At 39.1% G+C, this 22,074-nt stretch overlaps 1 protein-coding gene across 9 annotated transcripts in view; it reads left to right on the top strand.

Annotated features, from left to right (window-relative positions):
• The first annotated feature begins 555 nt into the window (after positions 1-555).
• The window catches only part of NR2C1 (nuclear receptor subfamily 2 group C member 1), a 45,775-nt gene continuing 24,256 nt past the window's right edge, over positions 556-22,074 (top strand). For 3 of the 9 annotated variants that reach the window (XM_007085629.3, XM_007085627.3, XM_042992913.1), the window contains exons 1-7: positions 556-761; positions 11,190-11,263; positions 13,922-14,152; positions 17,517-17,598; positions 19,462-19,641; positions 20,675-20,822; positions 20,943-21,033. In XM_007085629.3, coding sequence (XP_007085691.1) covers positions 11,210-11,263; positions 13,922-14,152; positions 17,517-17,598; positions 19,462-19,641; positions 20,675-20,822; positions 20,943-21,033 — 786 coding nt within the window. In that variant the 5' untranslated portion in view covers positions 556-761; positions 11,190-11,209. Of the gene's footprint in view, positions 762-1,238; positions 1,498-5,089; positions 5,149-5,691; positions 5,714-6,955; positions 7,015-11,189; positions 11,264-13,921; positions 14,153-17,516; positions 17,599-19,461; positions 19,642-20,674; positions 20,823-20,942; positions 21,034-22,074 lie in introns of those variants that run through there. The other 6 variants (XM_042992911.1, XM_042992910.1, XM_042992909.1 and 3 more) reach the window with 6 other exon arrangements.

Here is a 22,074-nt window from a genome sequence, read left to right as displayed (position 1 = left end):
AGCTATTGTCCTAAATGCTTGGAAACACACCACCGAACAAAAAAGCCAGCCTTCAAGAAGTTTACATTCTAAGTGATAATTCTTGCTCCGTTTAGCCACTATACCTATTTACCCACAAGAGTTCATAGTAAATCTCTGCCTTACTGTGGAGAATTCTACCCTAGCTTCCTTTATTTAAGGGAATTTTAAATATTTTATTGGAACCTCCCCAGACTTACCTCTTCCAATAAACTTTAGTCTAAGGTAAGAGATACCCTAAAACAGAGTCCAATTTGCCACAAGTTTCTAACCGCCTAAAACTGATAAGGTTATCTAGTATTACTCAAATCTGAAAAGTCTCAAACTTCCTTTAAAGACCGCCTTTGGCAAACTGGGATGCTAAGGGCACGCGATTTCGGAAGGTCCCTGATAGGGCCGCTCTGGCGGGGCAGTTTCCCTCCCAGCTGATAGAGGGCAGTGGACTTTCAGAGGCTCGGTTTTCTCATTCCTCCACCCAGGGAACGTCACGACCTCCTTACTGCTGCTCCACTAGTAATGCGCAGGCGCGGATGGGAGCACGCACCGCAGAGCCGAGGGAGGGGTCACGAACTCTGACCCCCCCCCAAATACACAAACCCAGAAAGCTCCCTGCCCCCACTTTTCTTTACCCCATCCCTTTCAGCTTTCTCTAACCTGTCTCTTCCCGGAACCCCAAGCGACCACCGCAACGGGACTGTCCGGTCTAAGCCCGACGCGGGACGTAGCTCGTCGGAGAAGCACCGGTAAGAAGTCCCGGGTGGGGAGAAAAGCAGCCGTGGCCGCGCCTGGGACGGGGGTGGATGGGGTGTCCCTTCTTCCCAACAGCCAACGGACGCACCCCTTGTTCCCCCGACAGCCCGCTGACCTCGGCCGGCAGGGCCGGCCCGCCCGGCAGCGCGGCGGCAGGCTGTTCGGGTTGGGCTCGGGGCGCGCAGAATGGCCGAACGTGTGGGTCCCTGCGGGAGGCTGAGGCAGTAGCCGGGGCCGGGGTGCGGCGCGGGAGCGCGGAGCCCGGAGCGGGGTCGGGGCGCGAAAGGCAAGTACGCGAGCGGCTCGGCGAGCACGGCAGCCTCTCCCGCGGCGCCTCCTGCGGCGCCTCTGACCTTTCACCTACAGGAAAAGCTTCCGTCTCGGCGTTGCCGCCGCCGCTCCCCCCCGCCTCGGAGAGCCGCGCGGCGCGGCGGGGCCCGGGGGTCGCAGCGGGGGCTCGAGCGCCCGCAAGCCGAGGCCTCCGTTCCTTTCGGAGGACGCTTAGTAATTCTCGTGCCTACACGGGACGAGCAACGGGTTGCTCAACTTTCACGACAAATCGGGCGACAGCAGCCGCTGTCTTTGGACTCGTATCTTTTGAGAAAAATGGAACGGTCCAGGGGCCTCACTGCCCTGGGCAAGTCTAAACTTCTAAGTTCTTTTGTTGAGAACCCCTGCCTCCGACTCCCGCACGTACCGTTTTATGATTACAATTACAAATGTTGCCAGGTTGGTTGTCTCATAACCTTGTTGCCAAGTTGTCTCGTAACCTTCACTAAGTAGGTCGGCCTGTTTTAAAAAAATAAATAAATGGGAAGGAAAAGCAAACAAGACTGGAAATTAAGGCCTTTGGGGCTTTTGTTCCTCTGGATGTTCTAAACAGGCCTTTGATTTTGATCATTTTTCATCTGTGTCTGTTGTTGGTTGGTTGGTACACGATGACAGTTTTAAAATTTTGCTTGTGTCCAGTTGATAAGGTGGACATGATAAGATCATTCCATTCTAATAAAAAAGGTGGATCGCATATAAATGTAACGAATTTCTTTTTTTTTTTTTTTTTTTTTTTTTTTTGGTAGGGGCATTTCAGTTTTCTGGAAGGGTTTTGAGGGAGACACAAATCAAAGGCACCAAACATTCCCAAGATATGGTACCGTTGTTGTTTCTGTCACCCAACGAGTTTAATTCCTGCGAATTAACGAGTTTTAATTCCTTGGGGAATAGAAAAGACAAAAGAAGCAGCATAAAGAATTGATGATATAAATATCATTACCTTTTTTTTTTGATTCGTAGTACCCTTTGCAATCTGGAAATCTTTTATGAAAGCGCTGGAAAAATGCATCTTTACATAAATTTTGGACATGATATCAGAAGTTAAAAAAAGTCTGTTAGTAAATTGTAATTAAGAGCTTTAGCATTCAAAATCGATGCTGAACCCATCTCAAAGGATTGGATTTTTAAAAATTTCAACCGAGTCTGAAAGGCCAGGTGGTATTTAAGTGAGGGAAGAGGAACTTGGAATGGTGGGTATAAAGAACATCCCACTTTGACTTGAAGAGAGGCCCCTCTTGGGAGGATAGGAGCTAAAGTGGGAAGATGAGCAAGTCAGACTATAAAGGAACCCTCTACGTCCACAGTGGCAGGCATGCTTCAGAGGTGTAATAAATATTGAAAAAATAGAAGGACCGAAACTTCATCCTTTGGCCATTAAAGAGACGTTGATGGTTCCGAAGCAGGAGAATAAGGATATTTCAGTTCTGTGAGCTTTGAGATATTTAGTATTGCTGCTTGTCAGAGGTGCTGACCCACAGGTAGTTTATGCCTTATTGGCACTTCACACAAAGATGGTTCTTGCCTAATGTACACAAAGTCATATATATTAATTTTTTTTAATGTTTTTATTTATTTTTGAGACAGAGAGAGGCAGAGCATGAGCAGGGGAGGGGCAGAGAGAGAGGGAGACACAGAATCGGAAGCAGGCTCCAGGCTCAGAGCTGTCAGCACAGAGCCCAACGACAGCACAGAGCCCGACACGGGGCTCGAACTCACAGACTGTGAGATCATGACCCGAGCCGAAGCCGGACGCTTAACCGACTGAGCCACCCAGGCGCCCCAAAGTTATATATATTAAATATGTGTTCAGGAAACTCAACAGTAGCTGCAATTTTACCAGAAGGGTTAACTTGAAGGCCACCAGGCTACTGAAGTTTTATGACCCCCTTGAAATTCAGCATATTCATTTGTAGTGTGGGTGAATGTGAATATGTGTTTTCTGGTGAGAGAAACCTTAACTTCCAAAAATTTTCAAAGATCTGCTCCACAGGAAAAAAAATCGTTGTTTTATATCATATTTTCAAATTTTGCCTCCCCCAGAAGGAAATACATTTTGCACCATAGCTCAGCACACTCAGAGATTAAACTGAAATCAAGTCTTCCTGAGACCATTGTTACCCTGACTATATCTGATGCACTGTTTTCTATTTAACTTAAAGTCTGACCTACTAAATTAATTTCCCCATCCATAAGTGGCTCACAACACAAAGTGTGCTTTGGATGACAGCAGCCTAACATTCAGTTGATGGTAGTGGGGCTGGTGAGGAAAGAATGAATTGTTTCTGATGTAGTCAGAGAGCACACACTAAAAATTTTGAATCTGAATGGAAGAAGGATAGCACCATTCATAGTTTGCTGTCTTCTGTGGTGAAGATAAGTTGAAGTGAGATCATGGTAAATTGAAAAAAAAATCAGGGCCAAAAATGTAAGACTGTTTTGTCTTTTGTATGTTAATTAGCTCTAGAGAAGTAAAGACCACATCCTCAAGCTTCTTGCTTTGTCCCTTGGGCTGGTGAACAAACCTAACCAGCAGTGCCTAACTCGGATGTCTCTTCGATAAGGTTTTTCCAGAGACTCCATCTCTAGTGCAGTGGTTCTGAGCTCCTCTTGTTCATTTATGGGCACTTTGTTCATTCAGCTAACTTTCAGGAAATACCTATTACCTTTAAAGAAACTGTTAACCATTGGTATAGATATTTTCCCTGACACTGACGTTTTACAACCTTTTGAAGTAGATTGTATTGAATCTATTTCATTTGTGAGGAAACTGAGCCTCACAGTGACTGACATTTAGTAATGCATTTAATAAATAGTAATAATGGGATTGAAGCTCTGATTTATTGATTTGTGGTGTAGGACACTATTACCTATATAAACTTCCTCCTTCTCTTTGTTTTTCTCTTTATCACTTCTTCCTAGTTCGCTTCATAGCATTTAGTTGATGATAATTTTTTAAAATCTGTTTTCCCCCAAAAATATAAGCTCTGTGGGGCAGAGATCTTTTCAGTCTTGTTCACTGTTGAGTCCCAAAGTCTCATAGTGCCTGGTAAATGTGTTTCAGTAAATACTTTCTGAAGTTAGATGTGAATACTGGGCACTGTTAAATACTAGAGGTTCACTGAAAAAATTAGTCCATTGAAAGCTACCATTTTTCTTTTTTTTTTTTTTTTAAGTTTATTTATTTATTCTGAGAGAGAGTGGGGAGAGTCAGATAGAGAATCCCAAGGAGTCTCTGCACTGTCAACATGGAGCCCAATGTGGGACTCGAACTCATGAACGCTTGAGATCATGACCTGAGCCGAAATCAAGGGAAACTACGGTTCTTTTCCTTAGAAGTCTATTAGAGATGGGTTGTCTATGCAAGTAAGGACAGGGTGCTCTAGAAGGTAAATAGGCACAAGATACGATGAGCTAAAAATGAGAGAATGCTTACTTCTGATTACAACCATAGATACCCATTCAAAAAGCAGAAGAAAATAAGTGGCCTATAAATCTCACCTAAACATATGAGAATGTTTCTTTTTAGTCCTTGTGTGTTTTTGCATAGTTAAAATCAGTTGTAAATAAAATTTTGTTTCTTACGTAAATGCTTAATGTTTATTTTTGATAGAGACAGAGCAGGGGAGGGGCAGAGAGAGAGGAAGACACAGAATCCAACGCAGGTTCCAGGCTCTGAGGTGTCAGCACACAGCCCAATGTGGGGTCAAACTCACAAACCGTGAGATCATGACCTGAGCTGAAGTCGGCCATTTAAACTGACTGAGCCACCCAGGCACCACACATCCAACTGTTGATTCATATCACAGTTTGTGGACTCCATGCTGATAGTGCAGAGCCTGCTTGGGATTCTCTCTCCGTCTCTTTGTGTCCCTCCCTTGCTCACTCTCGTTCTATCAAAAATAAATAAATAAACTTTAAAAAATTGTTTAAAAAAATAAGTCTGGGAATAAAATCTGGACTGGTAATCCAAAACTAATTTGATTCTTTTCAGAACTCTGTCAGTAGTCTCTCATCAGAAAGATTCTGTTTATCAGTACATCAGGGTAACCGGTAACTCCTGTTATCTTTTTGTTTCATTAGTCTAACAGCCTCCAGTCCTGAAGACTCCAGGCCTCACGTTTTTAATATTAAGGATTCAAAGGCTGCCCTGCCCTCACTCCTTATGCCTTTTTACCAGCTTAACACAAACAAAAAAAAATTGGGGATGTTGGGAAAAAATTCAACAAAAATTTTATGAATTCTCTAGAAACTCTGGAGATTGTTTAAAACAATATGGCCGTAGGGGCGTTTGGGTGGCTTAGTTAAGCATCCAGCTTCAGCTCAGGTCATGATCTTCACGGTTTATGGGTTTGAGCCCCACATCTGACTTTGTACTGATAGCTCAGAACCTGGAGCCTTCTTGGGATTCTGTGTCTCCCTCTCTCTTTGCCTCTCCCCCACTCATGCTCTCTCTCTCAAAAGTGAATAAACTTAAAAACATTTTTTTAAGATTGAAAAAAAGAAATGGCTGTAAAACTAAATTTGTCTTTTACTAAAGAACTCACAGAGCAAGAAATTAGAAGAACTTTAATCTGGAAGTAGCCAAAAGGAAAACTTTTGACAGTATGTTATTTGAGTAAGCATTCTTTCTCCTTTTTGGGATTTATCCAACTGACAACAGAAAATTGGAGTCAATGCTGAATTAAATGTTTTGAGTAGTGTAGTGTTCAGTGGACTTCTGGTTGAAGAATTCTGTGTGTCTGTAGTAGAAACAAATTGAGGTGGTTGCCTGGCTCATGGTGATTTTATCAGGAGCCATGTCTATGCTAGTCTTTATTTATTTTATTTATTTATTTAGTATTTATTTCTTGGGAAACGGGGACAGAGTGCAAGGAGGAAGGAGCAGAGAGAGAGGGAGACACAGAATCGGAAGCAGGCTCCAGGCTCTGAGCTGTCAGCACAGAGCCTGACACGGGCTTGAACCCACGAAGTACGGGATCATGACCTGGGCCGAAGTCAGACACCTAACCGACTGAGCCACCCAGGCACCCCAACTAGTCTTCATCTTTTGATAACTAGACCTTCCAAAAGTAGAAGCTGCCAATGCTAGAATCATATTAGCCTTCCTTTCCTTCTTCCTGGCCCGCCTACAGTGATTAATTCCAGAGATAAGCACATAACCTAAGCTGGCCCAATCAGAATCTATTACCAGCATTTTAAAATTGAAATTAGAGAAGACTGCTTTTACTTTCCTGGTGCTTTACTACAAAGTAGAAAATAAGAAGCCACATAGGGAGAATAAGGACAGCAATAAGGGGAAAAAAAAAAAAATAGAGATAAGGAGATTCCTGACAGCATCGGAAAACTAACTCCAGTTTTTCCCAAGGTCAGCTCTACTTGGATCCTAGCAGTGTCTATCCTGTTCCCCACCACCCCAGCCATTTCCTTTTTGCTTAAACTAGCAGTAGTTGAGCTTTTATCACAACCAAAGTGACTAATACATTGTCATAAATCCTTGCTTTGATGCTAAATAACTGTTTCATTCTTACTAATTTTCATCATTTCCCCCTTGCTAATACTTTTGTTTATCAGAGTGAATAAAATACTAACCTCTGGGAATCTCTGAATTTTAGTAAAACTTAATACACTTGGATATGATTTGTAATTATGTAATTAATTTAGATAGTCTGCATCCTTTTTGTAAATGGTGGAAAAAAATTTTTGATCAACAAGATTGTAGGATGTACGTGAGTTATTTCATGGATTTATTTGCATATAAAGATGTATTATATTAGTGGATAGTTTAATGAGAGAAGTAAGTAATAAGGAAAATGGGATTATGGATTTGACTTTATATCCTGTGTCTGTGCCTTTCTAGACTTAAATCTTAACGAACCAGCTTGACAGACACCTAACAGGCTTTACAAGCAGGATAAGGTAAATAGTTTGAGATTGCAGTGGAAGATATGGTTGGTTGGAGAGGGTCCAGAGGGAAAAAGTTGTTCTTACTCCACCTTTCTGGTCAAATCTATTCCCTAAATTCCTCTCATTTGTGTTTCATTCCATACAAATTAAGGTGTATGATCACTGAGGTAAGTATTCTAAAAACTTTCCCCAAGCATTCTTTTGCAAACCAGTTTGGATTATATGGATCTATAGAACGGTAGGAGATAAGGGTTCTAGGCTACTGCAGTAATGCAGAGAGTTTATATAGAAAGAAGTAGAAAATTGATATGGTGAATCACAAATCGGAATCTACCAAATATATATGTGTGTGTATATTTTTCTGAAGAGGTTGTGTAGCTTTAGTCAGATTCTCCTAGAAGTTTTTAACTCCAAAAATTAGGAATCCCTTGCCATTTCCTGCTCTTTTCTTCTGAAACAGAAAAAAAATCCAAATATCCCTGAATTCAGTATTCAAGAATTCTGTTTCAAGAGTATCAGCATTCAAATCCTTTAACATTGTATTACCTGTAACGCTGCTAAAGGCAAAGTATACAATTAAGCATGAACCTCTACAGGCATATATACCAGGCATATATGTGTATCACATATACCCTCATAGTCTTTGGTCTTTTTGGCTAAAATAATAGTTGATTTAGTGGCACCTGGGTGGCTCAGTCGGTTGAGTGTCCGACTCTTGATTTTGGCTCCAGTCATGATATCATGGTAAGTTTTCATTATGAATTAGCTTCTTTGGGTCTGATGTGCCGATAATGCTGCCTGATTTTAGGATTTCTAGACAAGATTCCTTTAAACTGTTTGGCTTTTTTTTTTTTTTTTTTTTTCTACTTACAATTCATTTTTTTGTGGTAATACTTAAAATTTGAAAGGAATACACACTGGGGTGCCTGGGTGGGTTCAGTCAGTTAAGTGTCTGACTCTTTGATTTCTGCTCTGGTCATGATCTCACAGTCCTGAGATTGAGCCCTGCTCAGTGCAGCGCATGGAGCCTGCTTGAGATTCTCTCTCTCCCTCTCCCACTTCCCCTTCCCCTTCCCCACTTGTGTTAGCACACATGCTTGCTCTCTCACTCAAATAATAATAATAATAAGTAAAACTTAAAAAGAACAGACACTTACTCACTGAAAAGTCTGCATTCCATCCCTGTTCCCAAACTTCCAGTTCTCCCTGGAGATAGTCACTATAAACATTTTCTTTTGTGTTCTTTCAGCTAGTTTTTCCTCTCTCTAGGTATCATTTTAATATATTTTTTTAATGTTTGTTTATTTTTAAGAGAAAAAGACACAACGCAAGCAGGGAAGGGGCAGAGACAGACAGACAGACAGACACAGAATCTGAATCAGGCTCCAGGCTCCAAGCTGTCAGCATAGAGCCCGATGCTGGGCTCGGACCCACCAACTTTGAGATCATGGCCTGAGCTGAAGTCAGGTGGTTAACTGACTGAGCCACCAGGCGCCCCTCTAGGTGTCATTTTAAAGCTTTCCTTACATATAGCTTGCACATTTCTTGTTAGATTTGTGTCTAAGTGTTATGGGCTGGATTGTCTCCCCCCAAAATTGATATTGAAGTCCTGCCCCCAAGACCTCAGAATGTGACCATATTTGGCCATGAGGCCTTTGTAATTGAGTTAGAATGAGGTCATTAGGGTCGGCCCTAATCCAATATGAGTGTTGTCCCTATTAAAAGAGATTACAACACAGGCACAAACAAAAGGAAGACTTGTGAAGAGACAGAGAAGACAAGGAGAGAGGTCTCAGAAAAAATCAACTCTACTGACAGCTTGTCTCAGATGTCTAGCCTCCAGAATTGTGAGAAAATTAATTTTTGTTGTTTGAACCACCCAGCCAAAATTAGCCCTGTTAGTCTTGGTTAAGTCAGCCCTAGCAAACCAGTGCAGATTTTGGTACTGGGAAGTGGAGTACTGCTATAAACAAATACCTAAAAATTTGGAACTGGAAAATGGGTAGAGGCTGGAAGAGTTTTGAGATGCATGCTAGAAAAAGCCTAGATTGCTTTGAAGAGATCATTGGTAGAAATACGAATATCAAAGGCAATTTTGGTGAGGGTTCAGAAAGAAAAGAGAACTGTAGAAAAAGCTGCTATCATCTTAGAGATACACATATAGTTTCATAAATAGAATGTTGATAGAAATAATAGACATTAACAATGCTTCTGGTGAGGGCTCAGAAATGAGGAACATGTTACAGTTTTGGTAACTAGAGGAAAATGAACCTTATGATGAAAGGCAAAGAACTTGTCCTTGTGTTCCAGCGTTCTGTGGAAAGCAGAACTTGTAAGCTATTTGTCTGTGGAGATTTCTAAGCAAAGTGTTAGAGACATGGCCATTTCTCCTTGCTGCGTACAGTAAAATGTGAGAGGAAAGAGGTAAATTGAAGAAAGAATTGTTTAGAAAAATGGAATCAGGACTTAAAGATTTGAAAAATAACCTATCCATATTGCAAAAAAAGAGAAAGTGTGTTCTTAAGAGACTCTCTTGGGTATGACTGGATAACCAACAATTTGCTAAAGAGAATTAGGGACATGTGATTTATGGATCCAGGCAGCCATCTCAACAGAAGCCAGGAATAGAGATGGGGTTATTCGGGAGAGATCTGTATAGGACTCTTATATCTGATGGCCTAAAGCCCCATGAGTTGCAAGCAAGGCAACAAGATTTCTGAGAATTTTATATCAGCAGAAACGTTGCCAGCTTGGACCGAGGGGGACATATATGGGATGAAATGAAGAAAAGCTGTCGAACTTGTGGGATTCTCCTGGATGGGCCAGTAGAGCTATTCAGTTTTAAACATAAGTTATCCTTCAGGGAAAAGGAAGGAAGACCTCAAAGATGGGTCAGAGGTCGTCAGGGCTGTCACTGCTACTCTGGCCCCAGAGGACACAAACCTGAGGAGCAGCTCTGTTTCCTCAGTTGGTCCCAGAATGGTTGAAGCCACTGCTTTTCAATCTAGTAAGAGATAGTTGAATAATGAAGCTAAATATTAAATACTGCTTTTGGCACAACTAATTGAAACATTTAAAATTTTTAAAGTAATTGAAAGAAAAAATTCAGATAATTTGGCAATTAATGTTATTTATAATTGTAGACTATTAGTGAATTTATGACAGACATTATATAATGTGATAAAGTCAGAAATGATTTTTGTGTTCTTATCTACTGATACAGAAAAAAAGCAAAAATCAGAGTCAACCCACTGATCTTTCAGGCTCTCAGATCCATTTGGAGAAAGTTTTACATTAAATTCAAATTAACCTTAATCTATAAGAAACTTCCACTAATGAATAACAGTTACAAGATTCTAGAGAAATCTTCTTTCCTTTTGAACGAATGCCAGTTTTTACAATGTATTGGTAAAAAGAGTATGTTAAGTGGTTACCATGATGTATTTGTTTACAGATAGGGTTACCCTTATTTAAATTAATAAACTCCTGATCTGTAGAGTTGTCCTGGTTAGGCTTCAATATCTTTGAAAAGTGAAATTGTTTGGTATTGAATCCTTTTTTTTTTTTTTTTTTTTTTTAAATTTGTTATTTTGAGAGAGAGAATGTGCATGTGCGAGCAAACAGGTAAGGGACAGAGAGGAATCCCCAAGCAGGCTCCACACTGTCAGCGCAGAGCCCAATTCAGTTCTCAATCTCATGAATCATGAGATCATGACCTGAGCTGAGAATGAAGAGTTGGACACTTAACTCAGTCACCCTGAATGATTTTTCTAAGTAGATATTTTCAAAATATATAAAAACAGAGAATACTGTTATGAACCCCTGTATAAACAACACTTTTCAGCAACTGTCAGTTCATGGCCAACCTTGTTTTGTTTATTCCCTCCTACCACCACCCACCCCAACTAGATTATTTTTGAAGCAGATCTTAGCTATCATGTGATTTCATTTGTTTGGGAGGGTTGCGTTTTTAGTTTATTTTTTTGAGAGAGAGAACCACACGCCAAGGACGGGCAGAGAATCTTAAGGGGCTTGATCTCATGACTGTGAGATCATGACCTGAACGGAAATCAAGAGTCTTTGATGCTTAACCGACTGAGCTACCCAGGCACCAGCATGTGATTTCATTTGTAAATTCTTCAGTAAATATGTTTTATTTTGTGAAAAGTGTCTTTTTATCTTGGCAGGACATTCTGGCAGTTAGAACATGGCAACCATAGAAGAAATTGCACATCAAATTATTGAACAACAAATGGGAGAGGTATGTTTGATTTACAGTTCATTTGCTGATCCATCAACCTATTTACATCAAATGTATATGCTAGGTTCTGGAGGTACAGAGATAAAAGATACCCTCAACATTAAGATATTTTTAAATCTAGTAAGACATAGTTGAATCATCTGACAGTCACAATACAGTGGTAAGGGCTGTAATAGATTATTGTATATGGTGTTATGGGAGCACAGAAGAAAAACAGCTAATGAAGAGTCACAGAGGGTTGTGGAGATCTGGTCATGGAATATTTTTGGAGGTACAGAATCTGAGGCCAGTCTTAATGGACCAGTGGGAGGAGATCCATGTCAAATAACAGATCTTATGCCCTATTTCTTAGGAAGAGGTACCATAACCCAGAGGTTTTCAAAGTATCATCTAGGGATTCTTTCAGAGAGTCAGCAAGGTCGAAACTGTTTTCATAATAATACTGGAACATTAGTTACCTTTTCTTCCCCAGAGGCTACATGACATGTGATGATATTGTATGATGAAACATGTCAACATATAAAAGATGTATATAAATCAGTGGACCAGTGTGTGATGTTACAAAATTACTGATAAGTAAAGGATCCATTCAAATTGCAGGATAGACCAATAGATCTTAATACAGTTTCTTGGGGAGCTTGGGTGGCTCAGTTGGTTGAGCGTCTGATTTGAGCTCAGGTCACGATCCCAGGGTTGTGTGATTGAGCCTTGCATCAGGCTCAGCACTGAGTGTGGAGCCTGCTTAAGATTTTCTCTCTCTCTCTCTCTCTCTCTCTCTCTCTCTCTCACCCACCCTCTCCCTCCCTCCCCCTCCCTCCCTCTACCCCATACTTTCTGTCTCTCTTGTGTTCTCTGTCTCTCTCTCTTTAAAAAAAAAAAAAATTTTTTTTTTTGTTTTATTATTTATTATTGAGAGTGAGAGAGACAGAGCACAAGCAGGGGAGGGGCAGAGAGAGAGGGAGACACAGAATCTGAAGTGGGCTCCAGGCTCTGAGCTGTCAGCACAGAGCCCAATGCGGGACTGGAACTCACGAACAGCGAGATCATGACCTGAGCCAAAGTCGGCCACTTAACGGACTGAGCCACCCAAGCACCCCCCAAAAAAAGTTTTTTTAAGGAAATTGCAAAAATTGTTAGGGAAGATGGAGACTAGACTTGGTGTAAATAATCTATGTGTAAAATAAAATTGACAATGGTGAAAAGTATACCCAGGAAAATAGGACATGCTAGAAATAATGGTCAACAAAGAAAACTTGAGTTGGCAGCAGCTATAGTCAGTACAATCTGCCCTAGACAAAAACTGATTAGTAATTCAGCATTTTGTTGTAAATTTTGCATAGAAAAGAATCTTGATGAAAATAATTTCAGGGAAATGGAGAAAAAGTTGGAAACAAACCAAATTTGCCATTTTAAATTTGAATCAAGGGATTAAATTGCCTTAATGAGTTTACTCTGTAAAATATTTGCTCAACAACCAAAGCCCTCAACACTGGCTAGTTCTCTTTAGTCATGAACTTGCACTTCTCCAGACTCCTCCAACTAAGTGGATGGCATTTCTGTCCTCTCATGTGCTCAGACCAAAATTTGATAGTCATCCTTTACTCTTCTCTCCTCATATTCCACATCCAGGCAGTTGGCATATCCTGTCACATTTCCCTTCATAAAATATCCCAAATCCAATTATTTTTCTCCTCTGACATGGCTGCTACCCTGTTCCCCACCAGCATCTCTGCCCATATATAATTCCCAGATATTGCCAGTGTCTGAGTATTCTTCTCTTCAACATTCACAGGCTAGTCTACACACTAAATCTAGAACACCCTCTTTGAAAAAGATCTTGCCACTCTGCTCTCTGACCTTCCAGAGGAAGGTGGATCTCCATTTCACACAGGAGGAGATCCAGACTTTGTAGTCCCTGTGTAGCCCTATACCATCTGGCTCCTGCTGTCTCTCAGATCCTGTCTTTTACCATAATCCTTTCTGCCACTCTTTGACTCACATAGTTCTCTTGTAGTGCCTCTTGCCTCAGACACACTCCTCCTGCCCCACAGCCTTCTTTCATGTTTCTTTTTCTCTACCTGGGATGCATTACCCCTAGCTAGTCCTAAGCTTTGGTCTGTTACTGCACTTAAGTCTGTGCAAAAATGTCATCTCCTCATGGCTTTTATTCTGTCAGTGACTCTCACCATCTCTACCCTGTTTTATCTATTCTTTATAGCACTTAATACCGTCTGACAACAGTATTTGCTTGTTTTTTATCTGCCTTTCCTCACTAAAATAAAAGCTTGATGAGAAAAAAGGTTTTGTTTTATTTATTGCTGTATTCCAGGACCAGAACAAATAGTGCTTGGCAAATAGAAGGCACCCAATATAGGTTTGTGTAAATGGAAGGTGGGTGGGAAGGAGAAGGAAGGAACGAATCAGAATAGTGATTGTACCTTCATTTGCACATTTGTTTTTCTATAGGATAGGATTTTGTGGGAGTGGAATTGCTAGTTTAAAAGGTGTGTGTCTATGTGTAATGTATTGAATATATAAGTAATGTTATACTTTTTTAACTTTGTCCGAAGGTAGGAGAAAATTGTGTCCTTAGAGTTTAAAAAAAAAAAAAAAAAAGATTAAGTCGAATCGATTACTGATATGACACGGTTGTGTTAGATTGTTACCGAGCAGCAAACTGGCCAGAAAATCCAGATCGTGACAGCACTTGATCATAATACACAAGGGAAGCAGTTCATTCTGACAAATCATGATGGCTCTACTCCAAGCAAAGTCATTCTGGCCAGGCAAGATTCCACTCCAGGGAAAGTATTCCTCACTACTCCAGATGCAGCAGGTGTTAATCAGTTATTTTTTACAACTCCTGATCTGTCTGCACAACATCTCCAGGTAAATAACTTTACAGTGTCTTCATCACACTTGAAAGAATTAAAAGCATGTCATAAGTGTAAGTCCTGGTGTTAAGACTTTATATCCTGCATGGTCCATAGAAAAAAAAAATCTTGCATAAAATTACGTCTGTGGTGACTGCCCTCTCCTATATGCCACTGTACTTTTCCTCACACACCCTCCCTTCCGTGTATTTTGGAGGGCTCTTACATACAGCAAGATTCACTCTGGCTAGTTTGTCCAGGGAGGGGTTTAATAAAGGATATGGAGAACTCATAGAATTGTCAGGAAGGCTGAAGAAACAGCTCTAGGTCAGTTTCCGAGAAAAACCACTTGGATGTGCTGCAGAACTGGCTTCTAAGAGACTTGCTGCTTCTGCTCGGTTAGGAAACTGCCAAATCAAGAGCCTGTTCTGTGGTAGCAGCATTTCCCAGGAGCACACTGCCTAGGCCTCAAACAAGCTGCCAGATCAAGAAGGTGGTTTTATGGCTGCAGCTTTGTCACTGTGCCTCCTTGGTTGTCATCTATGTCTTCCTTGATGTAACAGGTGGTTTACCCTCATGGTCTGCTTTAGCACTGGAAGTCAGTCAGTAGTCTAGATTAACTTCACATCATTTTAATTTTTGCAAGTTATGCACTGTTTTTCAAAGAGCCAGTTAAGGCTTATACACAATGCATACCCGTGGTTACATAGATGTTTTCACTGCTGGTTGCTATGATTGAATACAAATTCAGCAACCCCCTAAGTTTGCCTTTGGAGACTTTTTGGTGGAGTACCCACTTAAAATTGAATTCTATGTTTTGTGCTGAAAACCTGATCAAGGAAAGTTCCTTTTAGGATTGAGAAACTAATTCATAAATACAAAATTTTGCCTGATTCTATTATTCTTCTGATTACATCATCTGTATTATTTTTAGGAATGGCTAAGGTAAAAAATAGATGGGATTTACAAGAAGTTATTTTATCAACAAGACAGAAGTCCCAAAAAGTTTATAACATTATGAATACCTTTTTTTTTCCTTATTAACAGATTTGATTTTTTACAAGTTTTATAGTTAACAGTTTTGTTTTGTTTTGTTTTGTTTTGTTTTGTTTTGTTTTGTTTTTTTTAAGAGAACACAAGCAGGGAGGGACAGAGGGAGAGAGAGAATCCTAAGCAGGCTCCGTGCTGGGTATAGGGCTCCATCTCACAACTGTAAGATCATGACCTGAGCTGAAATCAAGAGTTGGATGCTTAACCAACTGAGCCACCCAGACTCCCCAATAGTTAAAGAAATATCAGGAAGTACAGGGTTCTCTTATAACCTCTCAACACACAATTTCTCCTATTAACATTTTACATTAATATGATACCTTTATTTTGATAATGAACTAATTTTGATAATTAACTAAAATCCATAAATGTTTTTAGCTTTCCCTAATTTTTACCTAATATTCTTTTTGATTCCAGGGTACCATATTACATTTAATCATCATGTCTCCTTAGATTACTGTTAGCAGTAACAGTTTCTCAAACTTTTCTTGTATTTGATGACCTTGACAGTTTTGAGGTATACTGTTCAGGTATATTATAGGTGACCCTGCTATGGGACTTCGACATCTCATGGTTAGACTGGGCTTGTTGGTTTGGGTAAGGAGGATCACAGAGTGCCATTTTCATCACATTGTATCAAGTGTACTTAGTATCATCATGTTTGATAACTGGTGACACTGATCTTGACCACCTGGCTGAAGCAGTGTGTGTCACTTTTTTCCACTATAAAGTTACTCTTAAAATAAAAGAAAAATTCTGTTTCCAGAAGAAAAGATAATATTGGTACTTTGCTTACTTTATGGAGCACTTCTCAGGGCAAAGAAAGAGAAACAGGTATAGGATAGAATTCCCCTGGGCCAAAAAGATTGGATTTCTGATCTAGTGTCCCTTAATCTCTCAATATTTCTTCTACCCATAAGAATAATAGAGGATAAAAGATTAACACCATTTGCTGTAGATGTGCTATTAAGGAAAGGAGTGATACTCTTCATAGATGTTTTCAAGGGACAGCTAGTACCAGAAGGTTTTTTCTTACGTTTCTGTTGAAGACTAATTTTTATAGTGATATAAGAAGGAATAATGCCAGGGCACTTGAGTGGCCCAGTTAGTTAAGCATCCGACTTTGGCTCAGGTCACAATCTCGCGGTTTGTGAGTTTGAGCCCTACATGGGGCTCTCTGCTGTCAGTGCCCAGCCTGCTTTGAATCCTCTGTCTGCCTCTCTCTCTGCCCCTCCCCCACTCATTCTCTCTCTCTCTCTCTCTCTCTCTCTCTCTCTCAAAAATAAACATTAAAGAAAAATTTTTTTAAAAGAATGATGCCACTATCATAGGGAATGCCCTATCACATTTTTGGGATTAAATTAATTCATTCACATTCCAAAAGATTGAAAGAAAATGATGAAAATATTAGAAAATAAATCTAAAAGAAGAGACTAGTGTATTTCTTTGCCAGCATCATAGTAGCTATACCTAGTGATATATAGCCCTTTATATAATTTAAGGAGCGTTTGTAATTTGCCCAAGGCTTCCCCGCTCAGTCTCACTGACCTTCTACCATTTACCAGACTCCACAACCCATGCTGTCCACCACTCCACCTAATCCTAGACAACTCATTGATGAAAATTTTATATTTCGTAGATCAATCATATTTCCATAATTATAAGTTAAATACTTTAACAAAAACTTTAACCCCTTTTCCATTTAAGAGTTCAGCGGCACCAGGGTGGCTCAGTTGGTTAAGCATCTGACTCATGATATTGGCTCAGGTCATAATCTCAGGGTTCACGGGATCAAGCTCCACATCCGGCTCTGTGCTGAGAGCATGGAATCTCCTTGGGATTCTTTCTGCCCCTTTCTCTTTCTCTCTCTCAAAATAAATATTTATTTATTAAAAATCAGTTATCTTTTTTATGCTATTATAGCTTATTTTAGTCATGTGGGAAATTTTTGAGCTGTTCAAAGACAGATGTCATGATGGGGCTGATAGCTTCTGCAATCATTTGATGTGTTGAATGAATAATAAGTGCTTAATGGGTAAGATACATTAAATACTCATGCATTTATTTGTGTGTTTAATAGTCTGTTAAATTAGCGTGTTATAGAGTAAATTTAAAAGGTATTCTTCCTATCTTTGTGTGTAATAACATTGATATTTTTACTTAAAGAAAAATAAGAATAGTTTAATTGATATATATGTATAATAGAGTTCAAAGTTTCAGAATAACTTGAAAGAAAGCAATAATTAAGACTGAATATTCTTCTACTTTTTACTTACAAGCATTATTAACACACTATTGTTTTGTTTTTTGTTTGGGGGGGGTTTCTTTAGCTCTTAACAGATAATTCTTCTCCAGACCAAGGACCAAATAAGGTTTTTGATCTTTGCGTAGTATGTGGAGACAAAGCATCAGGTAACATTTAAAAATAACCTATATATATTGTGTTGTAACTACCACACTACCACGTTTCTTCTTCTGAAAGTAAAAAGAGCATGTCCGTTGTTTTGTTTTTTTTTTTTTAATGTTTACTATTGAGAGAGAGAGAGACGGAGCTGAGCAGGGGAGGGGCAGAGAGAGAGGGAGACACAGAACCTTACTTAGCAGGCTCCAGGCTTTGAGCTGTCAGCACAGAGCCTGATGTGGGCGTTGAACCCACTAATGGAGAGATCATGACCTGCACTGAAGTCAGACACTTAACAGACTGAGTCACGCAGGCGCCCCAAGAGGATGTCATTGTTATGGTCCATATTTGAAGCCTATGAAATGTAACCAATTTTATCCCCAAGTTTTTTATTCACCTAAGGTTTTTTTTTCACTTGAATGCAGTTTGACTTGGTCTTGCAATGACATAAAATGCATATTTTGAAGAATTAGGAAAAGCAGTTTTTCCTTTAAAATGTAAACTGAATGAATAAGTGGAATTTTTTTTAAATATAAAACCGGTTTGTCAAAGGAATTGCTTAAAAATGAGTTGTGGTCCTTAATAATATAAATGTTAAGTTGTTAACTTACCTGTTGAGTCCTGTTGCTAATCCAGGGATAGAGAGTAACTTGAATTACTAAGATGAAAAATTTCTGGTTACCCTTTATTTAATTTTGTGCACAGCTGAGCGGACATTTCTCCAAGTCTAATATCAGGGTTATGTCATTGTAGTTATGTTTATTGCTACTTTATGCTAGGAAAGCACCCATGTGCCAGTGGGATATACTTTAAGGGCCTCGTTTGTTTTTTGTAATCTTTGATCTTTTCCATAGCGTCATTACAAAAGTTTCCACTACAGCTTTTCCCAAGAGTATGTTCAATTTAATAAATGTTGTGCCAGGGGCGTCTGGGTAGCTCCGTCGGTTGAGCATCCGACTTTGGCTTAGGTCATGATCTCGCTGTCCGTGAGTTCGAGCCCATCGGGCTCTGTGTTGACAGCTCAGAGGCTAGAGCCTGTTTCAGATTCTGTGTCTCCCTCTCTCTCTGCCCCTCCCCCACTCATGCTCCCTCGCTCTCTCGCTCTCTCTCTCTCTGCAAAAATAAATAAACTTTAAATAAATAAATAAATGTTGTGCCAAAGAAATCGTTTATAAAATGGTAGGTTAATCAAAGTATAACATTTCTCCAGAAATTTAAAGAGTGGAACCCACAATGAGAAGAGATTAGCTCAAATACTAATTAGTGTGCTTGTTTTAGAGCATAGTTCTCAGAATAAAATATCCTTATGTAATATATGAGAATTATAATTTGTAAGTGATCTCAGAAGTGAAAATAGTTTTTACATATCATGGTGTTATGGATGGTTTTGCTTCTTTTCTTTGCGAAATTTTCCATACTGTTGTTAAGGTTACTTACAAAATAAAAATTCATAGGGCATATGGGTGGCTCAGTCAGTTAAGCATCTGACTCTTGATTTCAGCTCAGGTCATGATCTCACGGTTTGTGGGTTCAAGCCCCACATCAGCCGCACTGTCAGTGCGGAGCCTGCTTGGGTTTCTTTCTCTCCCTCTCTCTCTCTGCCTTTACCCCACTCATGCTCTCTTTTCTCTCTCTCTCAAAATAAATAAACTTAAAAAAATACCAAAATTAAAAATTCATACTGGTTAATATATTTATCAAAGAATATGGTGGTTTCATTCTGTTTAGTAACTCCTTAAATTTTTTTTTCATGTCAGAAACTCAAAAATCTGTCTCATCACATATATTGTTACTTAAAGGGAAGAAATGGGCTTACTTCCATTTCTGTTCTAAAATATGTGACTTTTGTGTTTTCTTAAACATCTTGTTTCTAGGGCGTCATTATGGAGCAGTAACCTGTGAAGGCTGCAAAGGATTTTTTAAAAGAAGCATCCGAAAAAATTTAGTTTATTCGTGTCGAGGATCAAAGGACTGTATTATTAATAAACACCATCGAAATCGCTGTCAATACTGCAGGTTACAGAGATGTATTGCGTTTGGAATGAGACAAGACTGTATGTATTAGCTTTAAAGGAGAGAATAATTTTAAGGATTCAGGCAAACTAGAAGTATGTCAAAATTAACACAGTATGTCAAATATATGTGCTTTTTCATTTACAGTTTCCCAACTAACAACATAGAAATGTGTACATATGCATGTAATATTTATTCGTTCAACAGATGTTGAGTTCCTATCCGCTTTGCATGTATGTATGTATGTTTGAATACGGTTTTTTAAAAAAAAAAGCACAACTAACTAGATACCAGTCTAGCTTTTGATTAAACTCCTAAAATGATAAACAGGATAGCTGATATTGATTGAGCTCTTACCATGCCTAACTCTGTGTATAACATATGAGTTAACTTATTTATTCTCATAGCAGAACGTACGTATTCTCTGCAGTACGTACAACTGTTACACATTTTACATTTGATCAGAGTAAACAGATTTAATAACTTGCCCAAGGTCACACAACTAATAAGTGGCAAAACTTGGATCTGAATCTTGGCAGTTTTTTCCCTCAGAAAATATACATTTAACAACTACATTATACTGTCTCTTAAGTGTTATGAAATAAAATTCCTATAAATAAGTGAAATGTATTACCTATATTTTATAAATTAAGATTAAACACTTGAATTAGTTCTCAAAAATCTCCCTGCCCTTAACTAAAATAAGATTTAATTTTAGTCTTTTGTGGCTCTCTATTAGTCTTGTTTTTAATTAAATATTTTTAACTCTCATATAGATAGGTGAGAGACTCCTGACTTTAGTTTTACCTTCTTGACAGTGAGCTTTTAAAAAATAAGAGTTTCTCTACATTTCTACCACAGCTACATCAGGAAGAGAAAAGAGAATGAGAGATGCAAATTACTATTCTGAAGCAACTTTGTTGGGCTTGGAAAGAATTTCTAAAGATTATGATTGTCTTTAGAGTTCAGTTATGGTAACTGTCTCCCATGAGCAGAATTGCTGACCGAAAGGTTACATTTAAAATTGCCTATAAATTCTGCATTGTGATGTAATAGTTTAATGCATTTTTGTAGCTGTTCAGTGTGAAAGAAAACCCATTGAAGTATCTCGAGAAAAATCTTCCAACTGTGCCGCTTCAACAGAAAAAATCTACATCCGAAAAGACCTTCGAAGCCCATTAGCTGCAACTCCAACTTTTGTAACAGATAGTGAAACTGCAAGGTATAGTAAAAAAAAAAAACAAAAACAAAACCACACACACAAACAACCACATTAAGTAGCTGGTCATTTGTTTTTCTTCCCAGTGAAACTAAGGCTAAAATTTATACTTGTTTGTTACAGGTCAGCAGGACTGTTAGATTCAGGAATGTTTGTGAATATTCACCAGTCTGGAATAAAAACTGAGTCAACTGTGCTGATGACACCAGATAAGGTGTGTGTAGTGCAATTAATTTAAAGCTTAAATTTTTTTTAAGCTTTTAATATTTTTTCCTTTTCTTAATTTCCATTAATTTGGTCAGTTGATCTGGTCTTAAATATTCCCTATTACAAATTGTTGTGTTTTTTTTTAACATAAATTATCAACTATTTGATAGTGTCAAATGACAAAACTAAAACAATTTAGGAACAAGTTTGATGCCTTTATTCAAGGCAAAAGAATCCATAGATCAGCAGAGCACAGTGCCTCATAAACAGTGGAGCACTCTTGCCAAGGGATTTTGGGCAAGAGTGAGTTTTACAGAGCATTAGAAGCAGAATGTGGAAATGGTCTTATTGCCTAGGAAGTTGAAGGTTTCCTACTAAGGCTAGTGGGTCTTGTTTTCTAGGGTGAGGAGAGCTAACTTGGCAGAGTTGCAAGATCGTGATTGGTGTATGTTAGGTTTCCTTGACAGGTGTTTCCTGTATGTGCATGCTGACTTGGGTTTAGATTTGTAACCAGGATGGCCTCCATTTTGTGGGTCCTCGTATACGAATAACTATCAGTAGAAATGTTCATTATTCCAGGAGGACAAGTACAGCTTCAATGTGAGAGTGACAGACAAAAGTCTTCTAGGCTTCTTTCACCTTGAAATAGAAAGCCTCAGAATAATTTATATTAAGTACAAAATTCGTAATATTCCTTTTATGTTGCCCTACAGATTTTATAGTAACAAAATACTTAAAATATTTCAAGTGAAGGGAAATTTCTAGCACGCGTTATTCAAAACATTGACTTGAGTCAAGAGTAGGAATAGAAGTCCAAGAGCACTCATTATATATCTAAGTTATCTGGGTTCTCTTAGAGGTTGGGACGCCTCTTTATTGAGCAAGAGGTCTAAAGGAAAAAAAGTTTGTGTATTTAGATGGAACATGTAGAGTTTCTGTAGTGTTCAGAAACCCTTCTGAGAACAAAAATCAAAAATTTCTCCTGAAGACTCATGTCTATAAACAGATTTTAGGGAGCCTACGACTAGTATTTCTCTCAGCCTGTAAT

The sequence above is a fragment of the Panthera tigris genome, chromosome B4 (assembly GCF_018350195.1).
Source record: "Panthera tigris isolate Pti1 chromosome B4, P.tigris_Pti1_mat1.1, whole genome shotgun sequence".
Classification (NCBI taxonomy): domain Eukaryota; kingdom Metazoa; phylum Chordata; class Mammalia; order Carnivora; family Felidae; genus Panthera; species Panthera tigris.
This window is presented reverse-complemented; position numbering and strand designations above follow the sequence as displayed.